Source organism: Pogoniulus pusillus, chromosome 7, assembly GCF_015220805.1.
Source record: "Pogoniulus pusillus isolate bPogPus1 chromosome 7, bPogPus1.pri, whole genome shotgun sequence".
Taxonomy (NCBI): Eukaryota; Metazoa; Chordata; class Aves; order Piciformes; family Lybiidae; genus Pogoniulus; species Pogoniulus pusillus.
Window position 1 is genome coordinate 40,599,960 of NC_087270.1, and position 18,880 is coordinate 40,618,839.

General features: G+C 54.8%; 1 protein-coding gene across 2 annotated transcripts in view; it reads left to right on the forward strand.

Annotated features, from left to right (window-relative positions):
- The first annotated feature begins 5,145 nt into the window (after positions 1–5,145).
- MTMR9 (myotubularin related protein 9) overlaps positions 5,146–18,880 on the forward strand; it is a 35,332-nt gene continuing 21,597 nt past the window's right edge. For both annotated transcript variants that reach the window (XM_064146821.1, XM_064146823.1), the window contains exons 1-3: positions 5,146–5,772; positions 11,941–12,049; positions 16,345–16,470. In XM_064146821.1, coding sequence (XP_064002891.1) covers positions 5,588–5,772; positions 11,941–12,049; positions 16,345–16,470 — 420 coding nt within the window. In that variant the 5' untranslated portion in view covers positions 5,146–5,587. The remainder of the gene's footprint in view (positions 5,773–11,940; positions 12,050–16,344; positions 16,471–18,880) is intronic.

Sequence of the window (18,880 nt, forward strand, 5' to 3'; positions counted from 1 at the left end):
GGATGGGGGATACTCAGCTGCAGAGTAGCTGCTAAGGAAAGCAAAGGCTTCAGCCCCACGAGCAGCAGGGAATCAGCACAGGGAAGGAGGGAGGAGGAAAATTTGGGCTGTGGTTGCGCACCCCAGGGACTAATTATAAACCCAGAGCTTCCCCCACATCAGTCCTGACAGTTCTGCAGCCCCCAGGCAGTGTGTGGAAGTGACTCCTCAAATCAGAGGCATGTCACATATTGAACTGAGGAAAGTGAGTCAGAGGTGCCCTAGCAATGTGCCCAAGAAGAAGTGACTGGCATCCAGCTGGGCTTCACCTCCTGCCTTTTGCTGACTCTTTGCCATCTTCTTTAGGCAGAATGAGCTGCTGTGTGGCAGAGCCAAAAGGCTTGGACTGAAAAAGGTTTGGCTCAGATTTCCTTCCTTCTGGAAGAAGCTCTAAATGTTGCAGTGAGAATCATCATACTCCCCTGGACTGATCCTTCTGTAGGAAGGATCAGTAACACTTGGAGCAGGCTCCTTCCTTACACAGAATCATAGAATGAACCAGGCTGGAAGAGACCTCCAAGCTCAGCCAGCCCAACCTAGCACCCAGCCCTCAACAAGCAACCAGACCATGGCACTAAGTGCCCCAGCCAGGCTTGGCTTCAACACCTCCAGGCACAGAGACTCCACCACCTCCCTGGGCAGCCCATTCCAATGCCAATCACTCTCTCTGCCAGGAGCTTCCTAACAACATCCAGCCTGCCACAACTTGACACTCTGTCCCCTTCTTCTGGTGCTGGGTGCTTGCCTGGCAGCAGAGCCCAACCCCACCTGGCTACAGCCTCCCTGCAGGCAGCTGCAGACAGCAATGAGCTCTGCCCTGAGCCTCCTCTGCTGCAGGCTGCACACCCCCAGCTCCCTCAGCCTCTCCTCACAGGGCTCTGCTCCAGGCCCCTCCCCAGCCTTGCTGCCCTTCTCTGGACACCTTCCAGCACCTCAACATCCCTCTTGAATTGAGGGGCCCAGAACTGGACACATCATCTCAGCAGTGGAGTGAAAACAGCAAAATAGGAAGCATTTTTACTTGAACTAATGCATGGGAGTTCCCTTCCCTGGTAGCTCCAGGCTGAGGAGAGACCTTTGTTTTCCTCTTGGAGGGGCTGGTGATGTGGATCAGTGCAAATGTAGAGTTTAGGCTGCCACTGCTGTTAAGGAGAATACAAAATGTTTCTGTAAGTATATGAATGGCAAGAAAAGGGCCAAGGACAACTCCAGTCCTCTTAGATAGGGAGGGGAACATAGTGACAAAGGATGAGGAAAAGGCAGGGGTGCTTAACACCTTCTTTGCCTCAATCTTCACTAGTGTGACAGGTTGTCTCCAGGACAGCTGGACTCCTGAAGTGGTGGATGGAGTCAGGGACCAGTACAGTCCCCCTCTAATCCATGAGGAAGCAGTAAGGGACCTGCTGCGTCATTTGGATCCTCACAAGTCCATGGGACCGGATGGGATCCACCCTAGGGTGCTGAGAGAGCTGGCAGCTGAGATGGCCAAGCCACTCTCCATCATTTATCAGCAGTTCTGGCTCGTTGGAGAGGTCCCCAAAAACTGGAAGCTGCCAATGTGATCCCATCCACAAGAAGGGCTGGAGGGAGGAACTGGGACAGGACAGAGCTGTCAGCCTGACCTCAGTGCCAGGCAAGGGCATGGAACAGCTCATCTTGAGTGCCATCACACAGCACCTACAGGGTGGCCAAAGGACCAGGCCCAGCCAGTACAGGTTTAGGAAGGGCAGGTCCTGCCTGACCAACCTGATCTCCTCTTATGATCAGATTCCTGCCTGGTGCATGTGGGGCAGGCTGCGGATGGAGTCTGTCTGGACTGCAGCAAAGCCTCTGGCACCATCTGCCACCACAAGCTCCTGGCACAGCTGGCAGCTCATGGTATGGACAGATGCACTCTGAAATGGGTCAAGAACTGGTTGCAGGGCTGGGCCCAGAGAGTGGTGGTGAATGGTGCCACAGCCAGTTGGCAGCTGGCACTTAGTGCCATGGTCTGGTTGACTGGCCAGGGCTGGGTGCTGGGTTGGACTGGATGAGCTTGGAGGTCCTTTCCAACCTGCTTGATTCTGTGACTCTATGAAATCACTGTAAGGGAGAATTAATCTTCCTTATTGTGAATCTTTGCATGTGGCTATGAGAAGAAAATGTCATTAATTAGACTTTTAAATCACTTTCAGATACTGGAATCACCTAAACTGCCAGCATTAATAAGACATGCAGGTAACAGTCTGGACCAACTCAGAATGACCTCAGCATCAGAAGTGAGCATAAAAATTCAGGTCACCCTACCTAAACACCTATGCAATCCTTCTTGTGTGCAGCTGCCTAGAACAGGCTGTCACCAAAACCTGCCTGTTTGTATCTGCACTGATAGTTCCAGGCTGTTTCTGTCGTGCAGGAACTGAACAACCTTGAACTTGCACCACTGAAGTAATCACGGGCAGGCTGGTACCAAAGAGCTATTCATCTCCTCCAGAGACACTTAGAAATGGCTGATGACCTGATTTTCATGCTTTGTTCTTCTGCAGAGATAAAGCAGAGGGAGGCTAAGCAATTGAAGTGTCTCCAAGTGAGCAAGACCTGTGGTCCTGCATCAAAGCCTGCATCATAGAATCATAGAATCAAGCAGGTTGTAAGAGAGCTCCAAGCTCATCCAGCCCAACCTAGCACCCAGCCCTGGCCAATCAACCAGACCATGGCACTAAGTGCCCCAGCCAGGCTTGGCTTGAGGGGGGGGAGGAAGCAGTTTTTGCACCTTCTTCTCCTCCCTGTTCAAACCCTCGGGGCAGGAGGATCAGGGAGAAGAAAGGAATTTGGACTGCTCTGGAACAAGGTTGTCCAGATTGGTGATAGATGCCCCATCCCTGGAAACATTCCAGGTGAGTGCCCAGGGCTTTGAGCAACCTGCTCTAGTTAATGATGTCCCTGCTGCCTGCAGGGGATTGGACTAAGGGCTGTAGCCAGCTGGGGTTGGGCTCTCCTGCCAGGCACCCAGCAACAGAACAAGGGGACACAGTCTCAAGCTGTGCCAGGGCAGGTCTAGGCTGGATGTTGTTAGGAAGTTGTTGTCAGAGAGAGTGATTGGCATTGGAATGGGCTGCCCAGGGAGGTGGTGGAGTCTGTGTGGCTGGAGGTGTTGAAGCCAAGCCTGGCTGGGGCACTTAGTGCCATGGTCTGGTTGCTTGTTGAGGGCTGGGTGCTAGGTTGGACTGGATGAGCTTGGAGCTCTCTTCCAACCTGTTCAATTCTAGGATTCCATGATTCTAAGTGACTTGTAAAGGTCCCTTCCCACCCAAAGCATTCTATGACTGTAAGGATAACTCCGATTGCAGCACAGGTTGGGATTCAGGCTGTGGATAGAGCCCAAAGCAGGGGACTGGATCAGCCTGATTGCTCCTGCCCTGTTCCCTGTGCAGGCAGCAGAGCCTGGAAGTTAGAAGCCCTAAACATCAGAGGTGCAGCCAAATCACCGAGGAACCGGAGAGTGGCACTAATAAAGCAGCAGATGAAAGAGGATGAGTTAGTGCTGGGGGGGGTTCAGAGGTCTGCAGTGGGCTGTAAATGCTCCTTGCCGGGCTGGGTACCAGGAACGTGCCGGCCTGCAGGGCTCCCAGGCTGACATGAAATGGTAGCCCAGCACTGACGCTGCTGGAGCTGGAGGTGGCAGCGTGTTGGGAGGGTGAGGTGTTTCCGAAGCGTGTGAGGGGAGGATGCTGACATGAGGACTTAACCCTGGGCACTGCACATGGAGCTGCTTCACTTGAGCAGAGAAGGAGAAATGCTAATCTGGAGCCCCGGTGCGCTGCCGAGCTGCTGGCCTCCGACACCCAGCCTGTGACCCTCAGCTTCGGCTTGCTCCCTGCCTGCTCCACAGCTACTGCCAGGGGCTTGCCCACCACGGGGCTCCTGCCTGCTCCCGCCGCTCCCCGGCCGCCCCGAACCTCGCTACCCCTCGCCAGCGCCGTCGCTCCCCCCCTGCGCTGCTCCACGGACAGCGCTACCCGCGCACGGACCCTCCCGCCGCGCCCCCACGCCCCTCCCCGCCCCGCCCCCGCCTCCTCTCCCGCCCCCACGCCCCTCCCCGCCCCGCCCCCGCCTCCTCTCCCGCCCCCACGCCCCTCCCCGCCCCCAGGCTCCTCTCCCGCCCCCACGCCCCTCCCCGCCCCGCCCCCAGGCTCCTCTCCCGCCCCCACGCCCCTCCCCTCCCCGCCCCCGCCTCCTCTCCCGCCCCCACGCCCCTCCCCGCCCCGCCCCCAGGCTCCTCTCCCGCCCCCAGGCCCCTCCCCTCCCCGCCCCCGCCTCCTCTCCCGCCCCCACGCCCCTCCCCGCCCCGCCCCCAGGCTCCTCTCCCGCCCCCACGCCCCTCCCCTCCCCGCCCCCAGGCTCCTCTCCCGCCCCCACGCCCCTCCCCTCCCCGCTCTCGCCTCCTCTCCCGCCCCCACGCCCCTCCCCTCCCGGCTCCCGCCTCCTCTCCCGCCCCCACGCCCCTCCCCTCCCGGCTCCCGCCTCCTCTCCCGCCCCCACGCCCCTCCCCTCCCCGCTCTCACCTCCTCTCCCGCCCCCACGCCCCTCCCCTCCCCGCTCCCGCCTCCTCTCCCGCCCCCACGTCCCTCCCCGCCCCGCCCCCGGCTCCTCTCCCGCCCCCACGCCCCTCCCCGCCCCGCCCCCGGCTCCTCTCCCGCCCCCAGGCCCCTCCCTCGTCCCCGCCCCCAGGCTCCTCTCCCGCCCCCAGGCCCCTCTGCCGTCCCCGCCCCCGCGCCGATGGCCCTCTCCTATTGGCTCCCACCGGCAAGGCCCCGCCTCCTTCCCGCCCACCATCCCTTCCGGTCCCGCCCATTCCTTAAATACCTCCCCGCGATGCTCCGGAACGTTTGTTGCGGGGTCGCGGGGCGCGCCGGGCCCTCCTTCAAAAGGATTGCTTCCGGTAAGGGCAGGCGCGGGCAGGGATTGGTCGGGGCATGTCACGTGAGCGTCCCACTTCCGGCTAGGCGGCGGTGAGCTTCCGGCCGGGCTGGCTCCGCCGGGCGGCTCCGGGAGCGGCGGGGCCTGGGGTCGGCCGGCAGCTGGGCTGGGCGCGGCCGCTGCTCTCCGCCGCCGCTCGGGGCTCCCCTCCTGGCTTACCCAGTGCCCCCTCGCCTGCCTGCCGGACCCGCACTCTGCCTTTTGCCAAGCACTGAGGATCTCCCTCCGCCACCACCCCCCCCGCTCCCCTCTAGCTGCCGAGTCACCCCCGAGACCCTCCCCGGCCGGGCCCTCGGGGCAGGCGCCCTGTGAGGGCATAGACCTTCCCAGAGCAGGCGGTGGGAGCTGTTCTATCCCCCGCCTCGTCCCCTCCTTCTCCCCGCATCGCCCACCGCCGGGCACGGTGCTGGCTTTCTCCGGCGTGCCCAGAAACGGGATCGCCGCTTGGGTTATGCTGCTCCACCCCCTCGGGGCCGCTCGCCCGCTGTAGACCATCCCCAGGTTGTCCATTCCGTTGCTGAGATTACTTCGTGGCTTTCCTCAGCGAGTTGTTGCAGAAAGGCTTCACCGGGCCCGTTTGCTTACAAGCATGGAGTTCGCGGAGCTGATCAAGACACCTCGAGCGGACAACGTAGTCCTGCACCGCCCTTTTTACCTGGCTGTGGAGGGGACTCTCTGTCTGACTGGCCATCATCTCATCTTTTCCTCACGGCGCCAAGATAACGCCGAGGAGCTGTGGCTGCTGCACTCCAACATCGATTCTATCGAGAAAAGGTATGCCTCCAAATTTCCCTGCCTGCTCCTGTCGGGTCGTTTGTGCCTTGTGAATCGAAAAGTTGTGGCCAAGACAGGCTTTACACCTCAGGTTCCTCAGTTCAGAGCCTGGAGGGAGTCAGAGCATGAGGCAGAACACGGGTGTCAGCAGGCTGATTACTCTGCTTGGATATTGGTATTCAGACTGTACTTAGGGAGGAAGTTCTTCACCATGAGAGAGGTGAGAGCCTGCAGTGGGTTGGCCAGGGAGGTGGTTGAGGCCTCGACCCTGGAGGTGTTTAAGGCCAGGCTGGATGAGAGTGTCCCTGCCCATGGTAGGGTGGTTGGAGCTAGATGATGCTTGTGCTCTCTTCCAGCCCTGACTGATTCTATGATTCTATATTTGGCTGTTGCCTCTTAAAATCATTTTTTATGCCACCTATGGAATTGGAGCTTTTATGTCTAAGCATTTTTGTGGACAGTATTTGGTGGTCATTGCTCAGTGGATTTCTTCAGCAGCCCTCAAAATGCTTTGTAAGGATACATCTTGACCACTGTTCCACGGAGATGAAAGCTGAGACACTACTGAAGTCATTTGCCAGCAAAACTGATGGCACAGTTGGACTCAGGACTTTCTCAGCCATAGATCAGTCTCCTGTTCTTTGATACTATTAATGCTTTACTCCTCCAACTGCTTATGGAAATCAGTAACACCTTTCACAGTATCACAGTATCATCAAGGTTGGAAGAGACCTCACAGATCATCAGGTCCAACCCTTTACCACAGAGCTCAAGGCCAGACCATGGCACCAAGTGCCACGTCCAGTCCTGCCTTGAACAGCTCCAGGGACGGCGACTCCACCACCTCCCCGGGCAGCCCATTCCAGTGTCCAATGACTCTCTCAGTGCAGAACTTTCTCCTCACCTCCAGCCTAAATCTCCCCTGGTGCAGCCTGAGGCTGTGTCCTCTTGTTCTGGTGCTGGCCACCTGAGAGAAGAGAGCAACCTCCTCCTGGCCACAACCACCCCTCAGGTAGTTGTAGACAGCAATAAGGTCACCCCTGAGCCTCCTCTTCTCCAGGCTAACCAATCCCAGCTCCCTCAGCCTCTCCTCGTAGGGCTGTGCTCAAGGCCTCTCCCCAGCCTCGTTGCCCTTCTCTGGACACACTCAAGCATCTCAATGTCCCTCCTAAACTGGGGGGCCCAGAACTGAACACAGCACTCAAGGTGTGGTCTAAGCAGTGCAGAGTACAGGGGCAGAATGACCTCCCTGCTCCTGCTGGCCACACCATTCCTGATGCAGGCCAGGATGCCACTGGCTCTCTTGGCCACCTGGGCACACTGCTGGCTCATGTTCAGGCGGGTATCGATCAGCACCCCCAGATCCCTCTCTGTCTGGCTGCTCTCAGCCACTCTGACCCCAGCCTGTATCTCTGCATGGGGTTGCTGTGGCCAAAGTGCAGCACCCTGCACTTGGAGCTATTGAAGCCATCCCCTTGGACTCTGCCCATCTGTGCAGGCGATCAAGGTCCTGCTGCAGAGCCCTTCTGCCCTCCAACTCAGTCACATCTGCCCCCAGCTTGGTGTCATCTGCAAACTTGCTGATGACTGACTCCATGCCCTCATCCAGATCATCTATGAAGATGTTAAAGAGGATGGGGCCCAGCACAGATCCCTGAGGGACACCACTAGTGACAGCCACCAGCTGGATGTGGCACCATTCACCACCACTCTCTGGGTCCGGCCCTCCAGCCAGTTCCTAACCCAGCACAGAGTGATGCCATCCAAGCCATGGGCTGACAGCTTTAGCAGCATACTCATTGCAGGAAAGCTGAGCTGTACCTGCAGCACTCCATTTTATTCCTGCCCATCCCCTTCTACTGCAGGGATTTCAGGGATTAGTCATCCTACCAGCACTTCTGTCTGCTCTTCATTACCCCATCACACTGCCCCTGCTGAGAGTGGCCATCTCATCTCACCTGGTCATTCTCTTCAGCTTCCTCACTTTAGCCCTTTCTTCATTTCACTTTTGCACTCCTCACAGTGTCAGTGATGCTTTATCTGCCTCTCATCTCACTTGGTCATTCTCTTCAGCTTCCTCACTTTAGCCCTTTCTTCATTTCACTTTTGCACTCCTCACAGTGTCAGTGCAGGTTTATCTGCCTCTCATCTCACCTGGTCATTCTCTTCAGCTTCCTCACTTTAGCCCTTTCTTCATTTCACTTTTGCACTCCTCACAGTGTCAGTGATGCTTTATCTGCCTCTCATCTCACTTGGTCATTCTCTTCAGCTTCCTCACCTTAACCCTTTCTTCATTTCACTTTTGCACTCCTCACAGTGTCAGTGCAGGTTTATCTGCCTCTCATCTCACCTGGTCATTCTCTTCAGCTTCCTCACCTTAGCACTTTCTTCATTTCACTTTTGCACTCCACACAGTGTCAGTGCTTTATCTGCCTGCAAGAACAGATTGCCTTTCTGCCAGCCAGGCTGGAAAAAAGCAGGTTGCCTCAGAATCTGAGAACAGATGAAGTACTGGACACTGATTAACTCTGATTTCTCTTAGTGTTTCTCTGAAATGCTGCATCTTGGGCTGAGGGTGGAGAGCAACAGGGTGGTGGAAAGCTTAGGAGATCTGCTTTTGATCTTATACTGCTCAGTCATTGGGGCTGTTTGGCCTCCTCCTCCTTGCTGCTTGGTACTAAGCTGGCTGCAGCTCCATTTTGAAAGTAGTTACAGACAAGCTTTTCTTTCTTTCTTTTAAGATTTGTTTTCTGAGCTCAATTGCAGTTACAATGTAAGTTAATACCAAATAAGCAAGGATGTGATCAGTTATGATGAGGGAGTAGTGCACTGCTAGCTCAGAACATGATTGAAATCAGGAATAATGTAGCCAGCAGGACCAGGGAAGTAGTTGTTCTTTATCATAGAATCACAGAATCAAGCAGGTTGGAAGAGAGCTCCAAGCTCAGCCAGCCCAACCTAGCACCCAGCCCTGGCCAATCAACCAGACCATGGCACTAAGTGCCCCAGCCAGTCTCTTCTTGAACACCTCCAGGCACAGAGACTCCACCACCTCCCTGTGCAGCCCATTCCAATGCCAATCACTCTCTCTGCCAACAACTTCCTAACAACATCCAGCCTGAACCTCCCCTGGCACAACTTGAGACTCTGTCCCCTTGTTCTGTTGCTGCTTGCCTGGCAGCAGAGCCCAACCCCACCTGGCTACAGCCTCCCTTCAGGGAGCTGCAGGCAGCAATGAGGTCACTTGGTCCTTCAAGCCTTGTCTGCTTCTGTTGCTTCCATCTGGACAAGCTTCAGAAGTAGGCCCATGTGAACCTCATGAGATTTAGGAGTGTGAAGTGTGACATCCTGCACCTGGGTCAGGGCAACCCCTGGTATCAGTCTAGGCTAGGAGATGAAGTGATGATGAGCAGCAGTGTGGAAAAGCACTTGGGTGTGCTGGTGGGTGCTGTGGTGGGCAGTGTGCACTCACAGCCCCCAAGCCAGCTGTGTCCAAGGCTCCTTTCAAACCTTCACAGGCCAGCAGGCTGGGGAAGTGGATTCTGGCTGTCTCCTCCACTCTAGTGGAGCCCACCTGTGGTGCTGTGTCCAGCTCTGGGGTCCTCAGCACAGGAAAGATGTGGAACTGTTGGAATGGCAACAGAGGAGGCCACAACCATGATGAGAGGGCTGGAGCACCTCTGCTGTGAGGATGGAGAGACCTGCACTAGAGATACAAAAGAGACTGTATGGGCTGGGGGTGGTGAAACACTGGCACAGGCTGCCCAGGATGGTGGTAGGTGCCATGTTGGCTGGAGCTCTTTGCAAGCTGCAGGTTGCCCAGGGAGGTGGTAGGTGCCACCTTGGCTGGGGCTCTTTGCAAGCTGCAGGTTGCCCAGGGAGGTGGTAGGTGCCACGTTGGCTGGGGCTCTTTGCAAGCTGCAGGTTGCCCAGGGAGGTGGTAGGTGCCACCTTGGCTGGGGCTCTTTGCAAGCTGCAGGTTGCCCAGGGAGGTGGTAGGTGCCACGTTGGCTGGGGCTCTTTGCATGCTGCAGGTTGCCCAGGGAGGTGGTAGGTGCCACCTTGGCTGGGGCTCTTTGCATGCTGCAGGTTGCCCAGGGAGGTGGTAGGTGCCACCTTGGCTGGGGCTCTTTGCAAGCTGATGCAGTTGAAGATGTCCCTGCAGGGAGGTTGGTCTGAATGACCTCTCAAGGTCCCTTTCTACCCCAAACCGTTCTATGATTAGATGATTCCTGGCTGCTTCGAGCACTCCTGTGGCGTCTGAGTAGACTCAGCTCCTTCTTGTTTGTTCCCTGCTTCCTGAGCTAAAATCTGCACTGTTCCTGTAACCATTAACGGCTAATTAACGCCAAGGGAAGCACTCGGGTCCTGTTCAGGCATCATCCCTTTTCCAGGTAGGTGAAGAGGACTGGAGAGGGCGTCTGTGAGCCGCATTCCTGTTGTAACGCAGGGCTTTATTCCTCCTGAGGAGCGGTGGTGAGACCTTAACTTCTCCGAGGTCTGCAAAGCAGGCAGCTCTGTGGCACTGCAAATATCCTTATCCAAGCCTCCTTATTAAAGACAAGGGAGTGGCGGCGTAGCCAGACTGAAATCTCAGCTGAACAATTAAATTAAACTCAAATGTAATCCCCAAAAGTTTCCATGTGTTCCTGTAATGAAACTGGGAGCTTTTAGCTGAGGTTTTCAGTGCTGTCAGGAAAGAACTGAAAACTCCTTTTGTCTTTTTAGCTTTTAAAGTAAAGCCATGAGGAAAAAAAAATCCTCTTTATCACATTGTACTTCCCCTTCCTGCCATATCACAAGGATGGAGTAAAGAAAAAGAGCAGGCCACAGCTTGGAAACACCAAATAAAAAATGGGAGGTTTCCTTATTTATTTCTTTTAAAGATGTTGCAGAGAAATACATTTGGAGCTTTGCCTTGTAGGCCATGTGGGACTCATACAATCAGCCAAGTTGGAAAGAGACCTCCAACCTCATCCAGTCCAACCTAGCACCCAGCCCTGTCCAGTCAACCAGACCATGGCACTAAGTGCCTCATCCAGGCTTTTTTTGTACACCTACAAGGATGGCAACTCAACTCCACCACCTCCCTGGGCAGCTGTTCTTCTCCTGTACTCACCACTGCTCAGGTCACACCTCGAGTGCTGTGTCCAGTTCTGGGCTCCACAGTTCATGTACTGGACCATGTCCAGAGAAGGGCAATGAAGCTGGTGAGGGGCCTGGGGCACAGCCCTGTGAGGAGAGGCTGAGGGAGCTGGGGGTGTGCAGCCTGCAGCAGAGGAGGCTCAGGGCAGAGCTCATTGCTGTCTACAACTCCCTGAAGGGAGGCTGTAGCCAGGTGGGGTTGGGCTCTGCTGCCAGGCAAGCAGCAACAGAAGAAGGGAACAGAGTGTCAAGTTGCGCCAGAAGAGGTCTAGGCTGGATGTTGTTAGGAAGTTGTTGTCAGAGAGAGTGATTGGCATTGGAATGGGCTGCCCAGGGAGGTGATGGAGTCTCTGTGCCTGGAGGTGTTGAAGCCGAGCCTGGCTGGGGCACTTAGTGCCATGGTCTGGTTGCTTGGCCAGGGCTGGGTGCTAGGTTGGGCTGGCTGAGCTTGGAGGTCTCTTCCAAGCTGGTTGGTTCTATTATGTTCTATTCTGTGTTAAATCTCATCATGTTCACCCAGTTCAAGAGAGACAGAGGCCTGCTGGAGAGAATCCAGTGAATAGTCACAAGGATGATTGGAAACTTGAATGTCTTCCCTACAGAGAGCCCTGGGGCTGTTTAGTCTGGAGAAGACTGACAGGATTCTGATCAATGCCTATAAGTATCTGAAGGGTGGGTGTCAAGTGGCTGAGGCCAATCTCTTTTTGGTGGTCAGTGGTAATAAGTAGTGGCTACAAACTGGAACATAGAAGGTTTCACCTCAACACGAGGAGAAACTTCTTTACAGTGAGGGTGACAGAGCCCTGGGGCAGGCTGCCCAGGGAGGCTGTGGAGTCTCCTTCTCTGGAGCCTTTCCAAACCTGCCTGGATGCATTCTTGTGCACACTACCTTGGGTGACCCTGCTTTGGCAGAAGGGTTGGACTGGATGATCTCTGGAGGTCCCTTCCAACCTCTAATCCTCTGTGATCCATACCTTAGAAGGTCTTGTTGTTAAGAGCCTCTTTCTCTGTGTCTTGCCATAGGTTTGTGGGCTCCTTGGGCACCATTGTTATCAAATGCAAGGACCTGCGGATTATTCAGCTGGATATACCTGGGATGGAGGAGTGCCTGAACATTGCTAGCTCCATTGAGGTAACACTTCCCACCACTTGTGTTCTTGGATCTTCAGCAGACCTCTTAACACCTTTTTTTTTTCACAGCTAGGAAGGCTTCCATGGGTGATCTGGAAGGCTGTCAAGGGTTAGGGTTGGGCTGACCACTAGACAAGTGAGAGATGGGTGAAACTGCAGTGTAGGCAGAGACTGCAGAGTCTGCTGTGGCCTCTCAACCAGGGGCATGAAGTGGAGTTCCTCGGGGGGTCTGTCCTCAGTCCAGGGCTCTTTCCCATCTTTGTCACAGACATGGCCAGTGAGACTGAGGCACCCTCAGCAAGCAGCTGCTGGCACCAAGATGTGTGGTGCTTGACTCACTTGAGGGCAGGGATAGCATCCAGAAGGATCTTGACAGGCCAGTGACAGCTGCATGAGGTTCAACAAGTCACAGTGCAAGAGCCTGCAGCTGGGCTGGGCCAGTCCCAGGCACGGATCCAGGCTGGGTACAAAACGGGTTGAGAGCAGCCCTGAGGAAAGAGCCCTGGGGGTGTTGGGTGCTGAGCAGCTCCCCAGGAGTCAGCAGTGCCTCCTGCAGCCCAGCAGGCGGCTGTGTGCTGGCTGCAGCCAGAGCAGTGTGGGCAGCAGGGCAGGAGAGGGGATTGTGCCCCTTGGATCTGCTCTGCTCAGACCTCACCTCCAGTCTTGCCTCCAGCTCTGCTATCCTTGGCAGAAGAAGGACACAGAGCTCCTGGAGTGAGGGCAGAGGAGACCACAAAGATGATCCAAGGGCTAGAGCAGCTCTGCTGTGAGCACAGGCTGAGGGAGCTGGAGGTGTGCAGCCTGGAGAAGAGAGGCTCCAGGGTGACCTTCCAGTAGCTGCAGGGTCCCTATGGGAAGGCTGTAGAGGGACTTGTCCTGAAGGTGTTTAGAGACAGGACAGCAGAGAATGGTTTGAAGCTGAGGGAGGACAGGGTTAGACTGGAGCTGGGGAAGTTCTTCAGTAGAAGGGTGGTGAGACACTGGAACAGGCTGCTCAGAGAGGTTATGGATGCCCTCTTCCTGGAGGTGTCCAAGGTAGGGATGGATGAGGCCTTGAGCAGCCAAGTCTAGTTTAGAGATGTCCCTGCCCATGGCAGGGGGGTTGGAGTAGATGATCTCTAAGGTCCTTTCCAACCTGAGCCATTCCATGAGTTTATTAACCCGCTCACTTCCCTAAGGGGAGGAGAAATAGAATGAGGGAGAGAGGCTTAGGGGTTGGAAAACTAACCCAGCTTGAATGGAAATTACCACAGTGTAATGAAATGTACAGAAATGTGAGTCTATATCCAAACCAGCAGCAAATCAAACCACCTCATGGAGTTGTCACTGGTACTGTGGGCAGGCACTGAGGGAGTCCCAGCCTGGACTCAGCACCAGACAGGAGCTGGATTCAGGAGCTGGATTGTGGAACTGAGTTCAGGAACACACAGATCAGGATCAAAGGCAGGATGGACAGAGTCCTCCTTGAGCACTGGCCAGTGATCCTTCTGATCCCTCAGCCTTGTGCTGAATTTGACATAGATGGGATAGAATCCCTTGTTGGCCATCATAGAGTCACCTGTCCTGTCTCTGCCTTCCTGCACCCCAAAGTGGCACACAAGATTTAACAGTGCCCTTGGTCTCCACAGGAGCAAGTGTAAACAAGAGCCTTTCTTCACCCCAACCCCATGGAGAGATACAAGCTGGGGTCGGAGTGGCTGGAGAGCAGCCAGACAGAGAGGGATCTGGGGGTGCTGATTGATACCCGCCTGAACATGAGCCAGCAGTGTGCCCAGGTGGCCAAGAGAGCCAGTGGCATCCTGGCCTGCATCAGGAATGGTGTGGCCAGCAGGAGCAGGGAGGTCATTCTGCCCCTGTACTCTGCACTGGTTAGACCACACCTTGAGTACAGTGTTCAGTTCTGGACCCCCAGTTTAGGAGGGACATTGAGATGCTTGAGCGTGTCCAGAGAAGGGCGACGAGGCTGGGGAGAGGCCTTGAGCACAGCCCTAGGAGGAGAGGCTGAAGGAGCTGGGATTGGTTAGCCTGGAGAAGAGGAGGCTCAGGGGTGACCTTATTGCTGTCTGCAACTACCTGAGGGGTGGTTGTGGCCAGGAGGAGGTTGCTCTCTTCTCTCAGGTGGCCAGCACCAGAACAAGAGGACACAGCCTCAGGCTGCACCAGGGGAGATTTAGGCTGGAGGTGAGGAGAAAGTTCTTCCCTGAGAGAGTCATTGGACACTGGAATGGGCTGCCTGGGGAGGTGGTGGAGTCGCCGTCCCTGGAGCTGTTCAAGGCAGGATTGGATGTGGCACTTGGTGCCATGGTCTGGCCTTGAGCTCTGTGGTAAAGGGTTGGACTTGATGATCTGTGAGGTCTCTTCCAACCCTGATGATACTGTGATACTGTGATAAACATCAACATTATCACTGCTAGCAGCTGCCACTCTCTGAAGAGCATACTGTTAGCTGCAGAAAGTGCTGCCAGGCACCTGAGAGGAGACTCAGCTGAGAAGTAAAATCACTGCACAGAATTAGTTCTGTTCTAGCTCAAACCAAATCACAGAACTAAGACCTGTGGAATACTCCCTTTCAACTGTTAAAATATCCTTTGTTGCTTGTAGGTGTTCTAAAACACAAACCAAATGACGAAACAACCCTGCTTTTCTTGCCACAGCTCAGCTGCAGTGTGCTGGAGTGTGAAGAGGCAAAACCAAAGGAAACTGAGCTCAGCAATAAGAGACTTGTTGAGTTTAAGCTCTGTTAGTACTGGGTAAAAGGCATGGAGGATGTGTCCTGTTAGGTGCACCTATTCACTGTGCATCTTTCTCACCCTTTGGTGCACTGCTACATAGAATTGTAAAAACACTTTGCTTGGAGAAGACCTTTAAGGTCAAAATTCCAACCACTACCTTAACTCTACCAAGGCTGATGCTAAACCACATCCCTTGGCACCACATCTGTGTACCTTTTAAACACTCCAGGGATGGTGATTCAGCCAGTTCCCAGGCAGCCTATTCCAGTGTCGAGTAACCATTTCAGTGAAGAACTTTCTTCTAACATCCAATCTGAGCTTAACTTGGAAGACCTTTAGGCCATTTCCTCTCATCCTATCAGTGGAGAAATAAGACCAAAACTCACCTCGTTACAACCTCCTTTCAGGTAGTTGTACAGAGCCACAAGGTCTCTCCTGAGCCTCCTTTTCTCCAGGCTAAATAGCTGCTCCTCAGCAGACCCTTTTTCCAGACCCTTCACCAGCTTCATTGCTCTTTGGACATACTCCAGCACCTCGATATCTTCATTGTAGAGAGAAGCTACACTTTGGCCACAACAACCCCAAGCAGCACTACAGGCTGGGAACAGAGTGGCTGGAAAGCAGCCAGGAGGAAAGGGACCTGCGGGTACTGATAGATAGTAGCTGAAGATGAGGCAGCAGTGCCCAGGTGGGCAGCAGAGCCAATGGCATCCTGGGCTGGCTCAGGAGCAGTGTGGGCAGCAGGACAAGGGAGGTTCTTGTGCCCCAGTGCTCAGCACTGCTCAGGCCACAGCTTGAGTGCTGTGTCCAGTTGTGGGCTCCTTGATTCAAGAGAGATGTTGAGGTGCTGGAAGGTGTTGGGAGAAGGGCAGCAGGGCTGGGGAGGGGCCTGGAGCAGAGCCCTGTGAGGAGAGGCTGAGGGAGCTGGGGGTGTGCAGCCTGCAGCAGAGGAGGCTCAGGGCAGAGCTCATTGCTGTCTGCAGCTGCCTGCAGGGAGGCTGTAGCCAGGTGGGGTTGGGCTCTGCTGCCAGGCAAGCAGCAACAGAAGAAGGGGACACAGACTCAAGCTGTGCCAGGGGAGGTCTAGGCTGGATGTTGTTAGGAAGTTGTTGTCAGAGAGAGTGATTGGCATTGGAATGGGCTGCCCAGGGAGGTGGTGGAGTCTCTGTGGCTGGAGGTGTTGAAGCCAAGCCTGGCTGGGGCACTTAGTGCCATGGTCTGGCCAGGGCTGGGTGCTAGGTTGGACTGGCTGAGCCTGGAGGTCTCTTCCAACCTGCTTGATTCTGCAATTCTAATCTGTGGAGATGGAAGACTGTGTACAACCCCCAGTTGCAATTGTATTGTCTCTTCCCTGCTTTTGTTTCTGCAGCTGCTCTTTATGTAGGTTTAACTCCCCTGCAAGTCTGGCAGTACTTGAAGCTTAATGTCTGTGTGCTTTTGCGTGGCTTGAGTTTGCACCAAGAATAACAGAGGAAAATAGAGGAAAATACTATCTGTTGTCTTTTTGGAACCAAGCATCCATCTGTATGAATTCAGCAGATGTTTATCTCTCTCACCTGCACAGGCACTTTCCACCCTGGATTCTGTCACTCTCATGTATCCCTTCTTCTACCGGCCCATGTTTGACATCGTGGAGGACGGCTGGCGCTGCTTCCTGCCTGACCAAGAGTTTGAGCTCCTCACTTCTGTGGTAAGTTGCATCAACAGTGTGCTCCTGTGGCCAGCAGGGCCAATGCCATGCTGGCCTGTGGTAGAAGGACTGCTTAGTAGGTCAAGGGACCTACTCCTGCCCCTCTGCTCTGCCCTGGTGAGGCCACATCTGGAGTACTGTGTCCAGTTCTGGGCCCTGTAGTTCAAGAGAGATATAGAACTGCTTGAGTCTGGCACAGAGCCACAAAGATGATGAAGGGAATGGAACAGCTCTGCTATGAGGAGAGCCTGAGGGAGCTGGGGCTGTGCTGCTGGGAGAAGAGGAGACTGAAAAGTGACCTCAGCAATGGTTATAAAGAGGTAAAGGTGAGTGCCAGGAGGCTGGAGCCAGGCTCTGCTGGGTGATGCCCAGTGACAGGACAAGGGGCAATGGGTGGAAGCTGAGGCATAGGAAGTGTCATGTAAACATGAAGAGGATGTTCTTCCCTGAGAGGGTGACAGAGTCCTGGAACAGACTGCCCAGGGGGGCTGTGGAGTCTCCCTCTATGGAGATATTCGAAACCCACCTGCGTGTGTTCCTGTCTGATCTGGTGTAGGTAATCCTGCTCTGCCAGGAGGGTTGGACCAGATGGTCATTGGAGGTCCTTTCCAGCCCCTGACATTCTGTGATCCTCAGGATTTTCATGGGCAGGCAGAGGTATTTCTGCAAGGAGTTTGTGAAGAACTGCACCCAGTAGTGTCTGGACTGGATATCTTGGATGGCACAAGCAGCTGTGGTGTGTCAGTGAAAAGTACCTTGTGCAGGTTCTCTGTAAACACAGACTAGTAGAAGAATTTGAGTTGTAAGGGTCTCTTGAGGGTCATCTTGTCCAACCACCCTGCACTGAGCAGGGACATCTTCGACTGCATTAGGTTGCTCAGAGCCCTGTCCAACATGACTTGACCTCCAGGGATGAGGTATCCACCAGTGTGGCCAGCAGGTCGAGGGAGATGATCCTCCCCCTCTACTGCACTCTGCTGAGACCCCACCTAGAGTAATACATCCAGTTCTGGAGCCTCTGTTCCAAGAGGGATGTGGAGATGCTGGGGAGTGTCCAGAGCAGGGCCAGGAGGATGCTCAGAGGCTGCAGCAGCTCTGCTGTGAGCACAGACTGAAAGAGTTGGGGCTGTGCAGGCTGGAGCAGAGGAGGCTCCCAGGTGACCTTCTTGTGGCCTTCCAGGATCTGAAGGGGGCTACAAAAAAGCTGGGGAGGGACTTTTGAGGCTGTGAGGGAGTGGCAGGAGTGGGGGGAATGGAGCAAAGCTGGAGGTGGGGAGAGTCAGGGTGGAGGTGAGGAGGAAGTTACTGAGCATGAGAGTGGTGAGAGGCTGGACTGGGTTGCCCAGGGAGGTGTTTGAGGCCAGGCTGTGTGAGGCTGTGTGCAGCCTGCTCTAGGGTAGGGTGTCCCTGGGCATGGCAGGGGGGCTGGAACTGTCTGATCCTTGTGGTCCCTTCCAACCCTGACTGATTCTATGATTCTATGTCTCTGTGCAACCCCATGTCAGTGTTTCACCACACTCAGAGTAAACCAAGTGAATGTTTCCAGAGATGGGACTGTCATGCCACATACAATCATAGGATCAACCAGGTTGGAAGAGACCTCCAAGCTCAGCCAGTCCAACCTATCACCCAGCCCTGTCCAATCAACTAGGCCATGGCACTAAGTGCCCCAGCCAGGCTTTTCTTGAAGACCCCCAGGGACGGTGCCTCCACCACCTCCCTGGGCAGCCCATTCCAATGCCAATCACTCTCTCTGTGAAGAACTTCTTCCTAATATCCAGCCTATACCTACCCTGGCACAACTTGAGACTGTGTCCCCTTGTTCTATCTGTGGGGAGGGCAGAGTGACTAAGATGCACATCTGCCTGTTGTGTGGATGAAGTTGAGACAACACTCATGGCCCATACATAAACATCTGCTTGAGTGGGAAATTTCTCTAGAGTAAAGGTTCTATAAGCTCTGGCATGCTCAATGAATCTACCTGAGCTGTGCAGCTCTGTGAGAATTCAGGTTCAGAGTTTAGAGAGACAAGAGGGGAAGATCAGCAGTCCTGGATCCAGCGTCAGACCTACCAGTGTGGACATTTGGTATAGAGAGAATCCCCTCCAGGGTTTTTGCTCCCATTTAGAGGCCTTAGTTCCCAGAGCAGTTGAGACACCAGGACTTGTCCATGGCATGGTAAGTAAGAGAAGTGGTGCCAGGCCTCTCCTAGTGATTTCATGGAGTGGCTGTGGCAAGCTGAGGTAGTAGACTGCTCCTCAGAACACACATTGATAGTGGTTTTTTTTACCTGTAGGACAGGAATTGTTCTCGTGGCATTGCCTCTTCTATCTGTTAGTCCAGCTTCATTTTGGGCTGCTGAATTGGACTAGATGACCTACAAAGGCCCCTTACAACCCAAACCATTCTG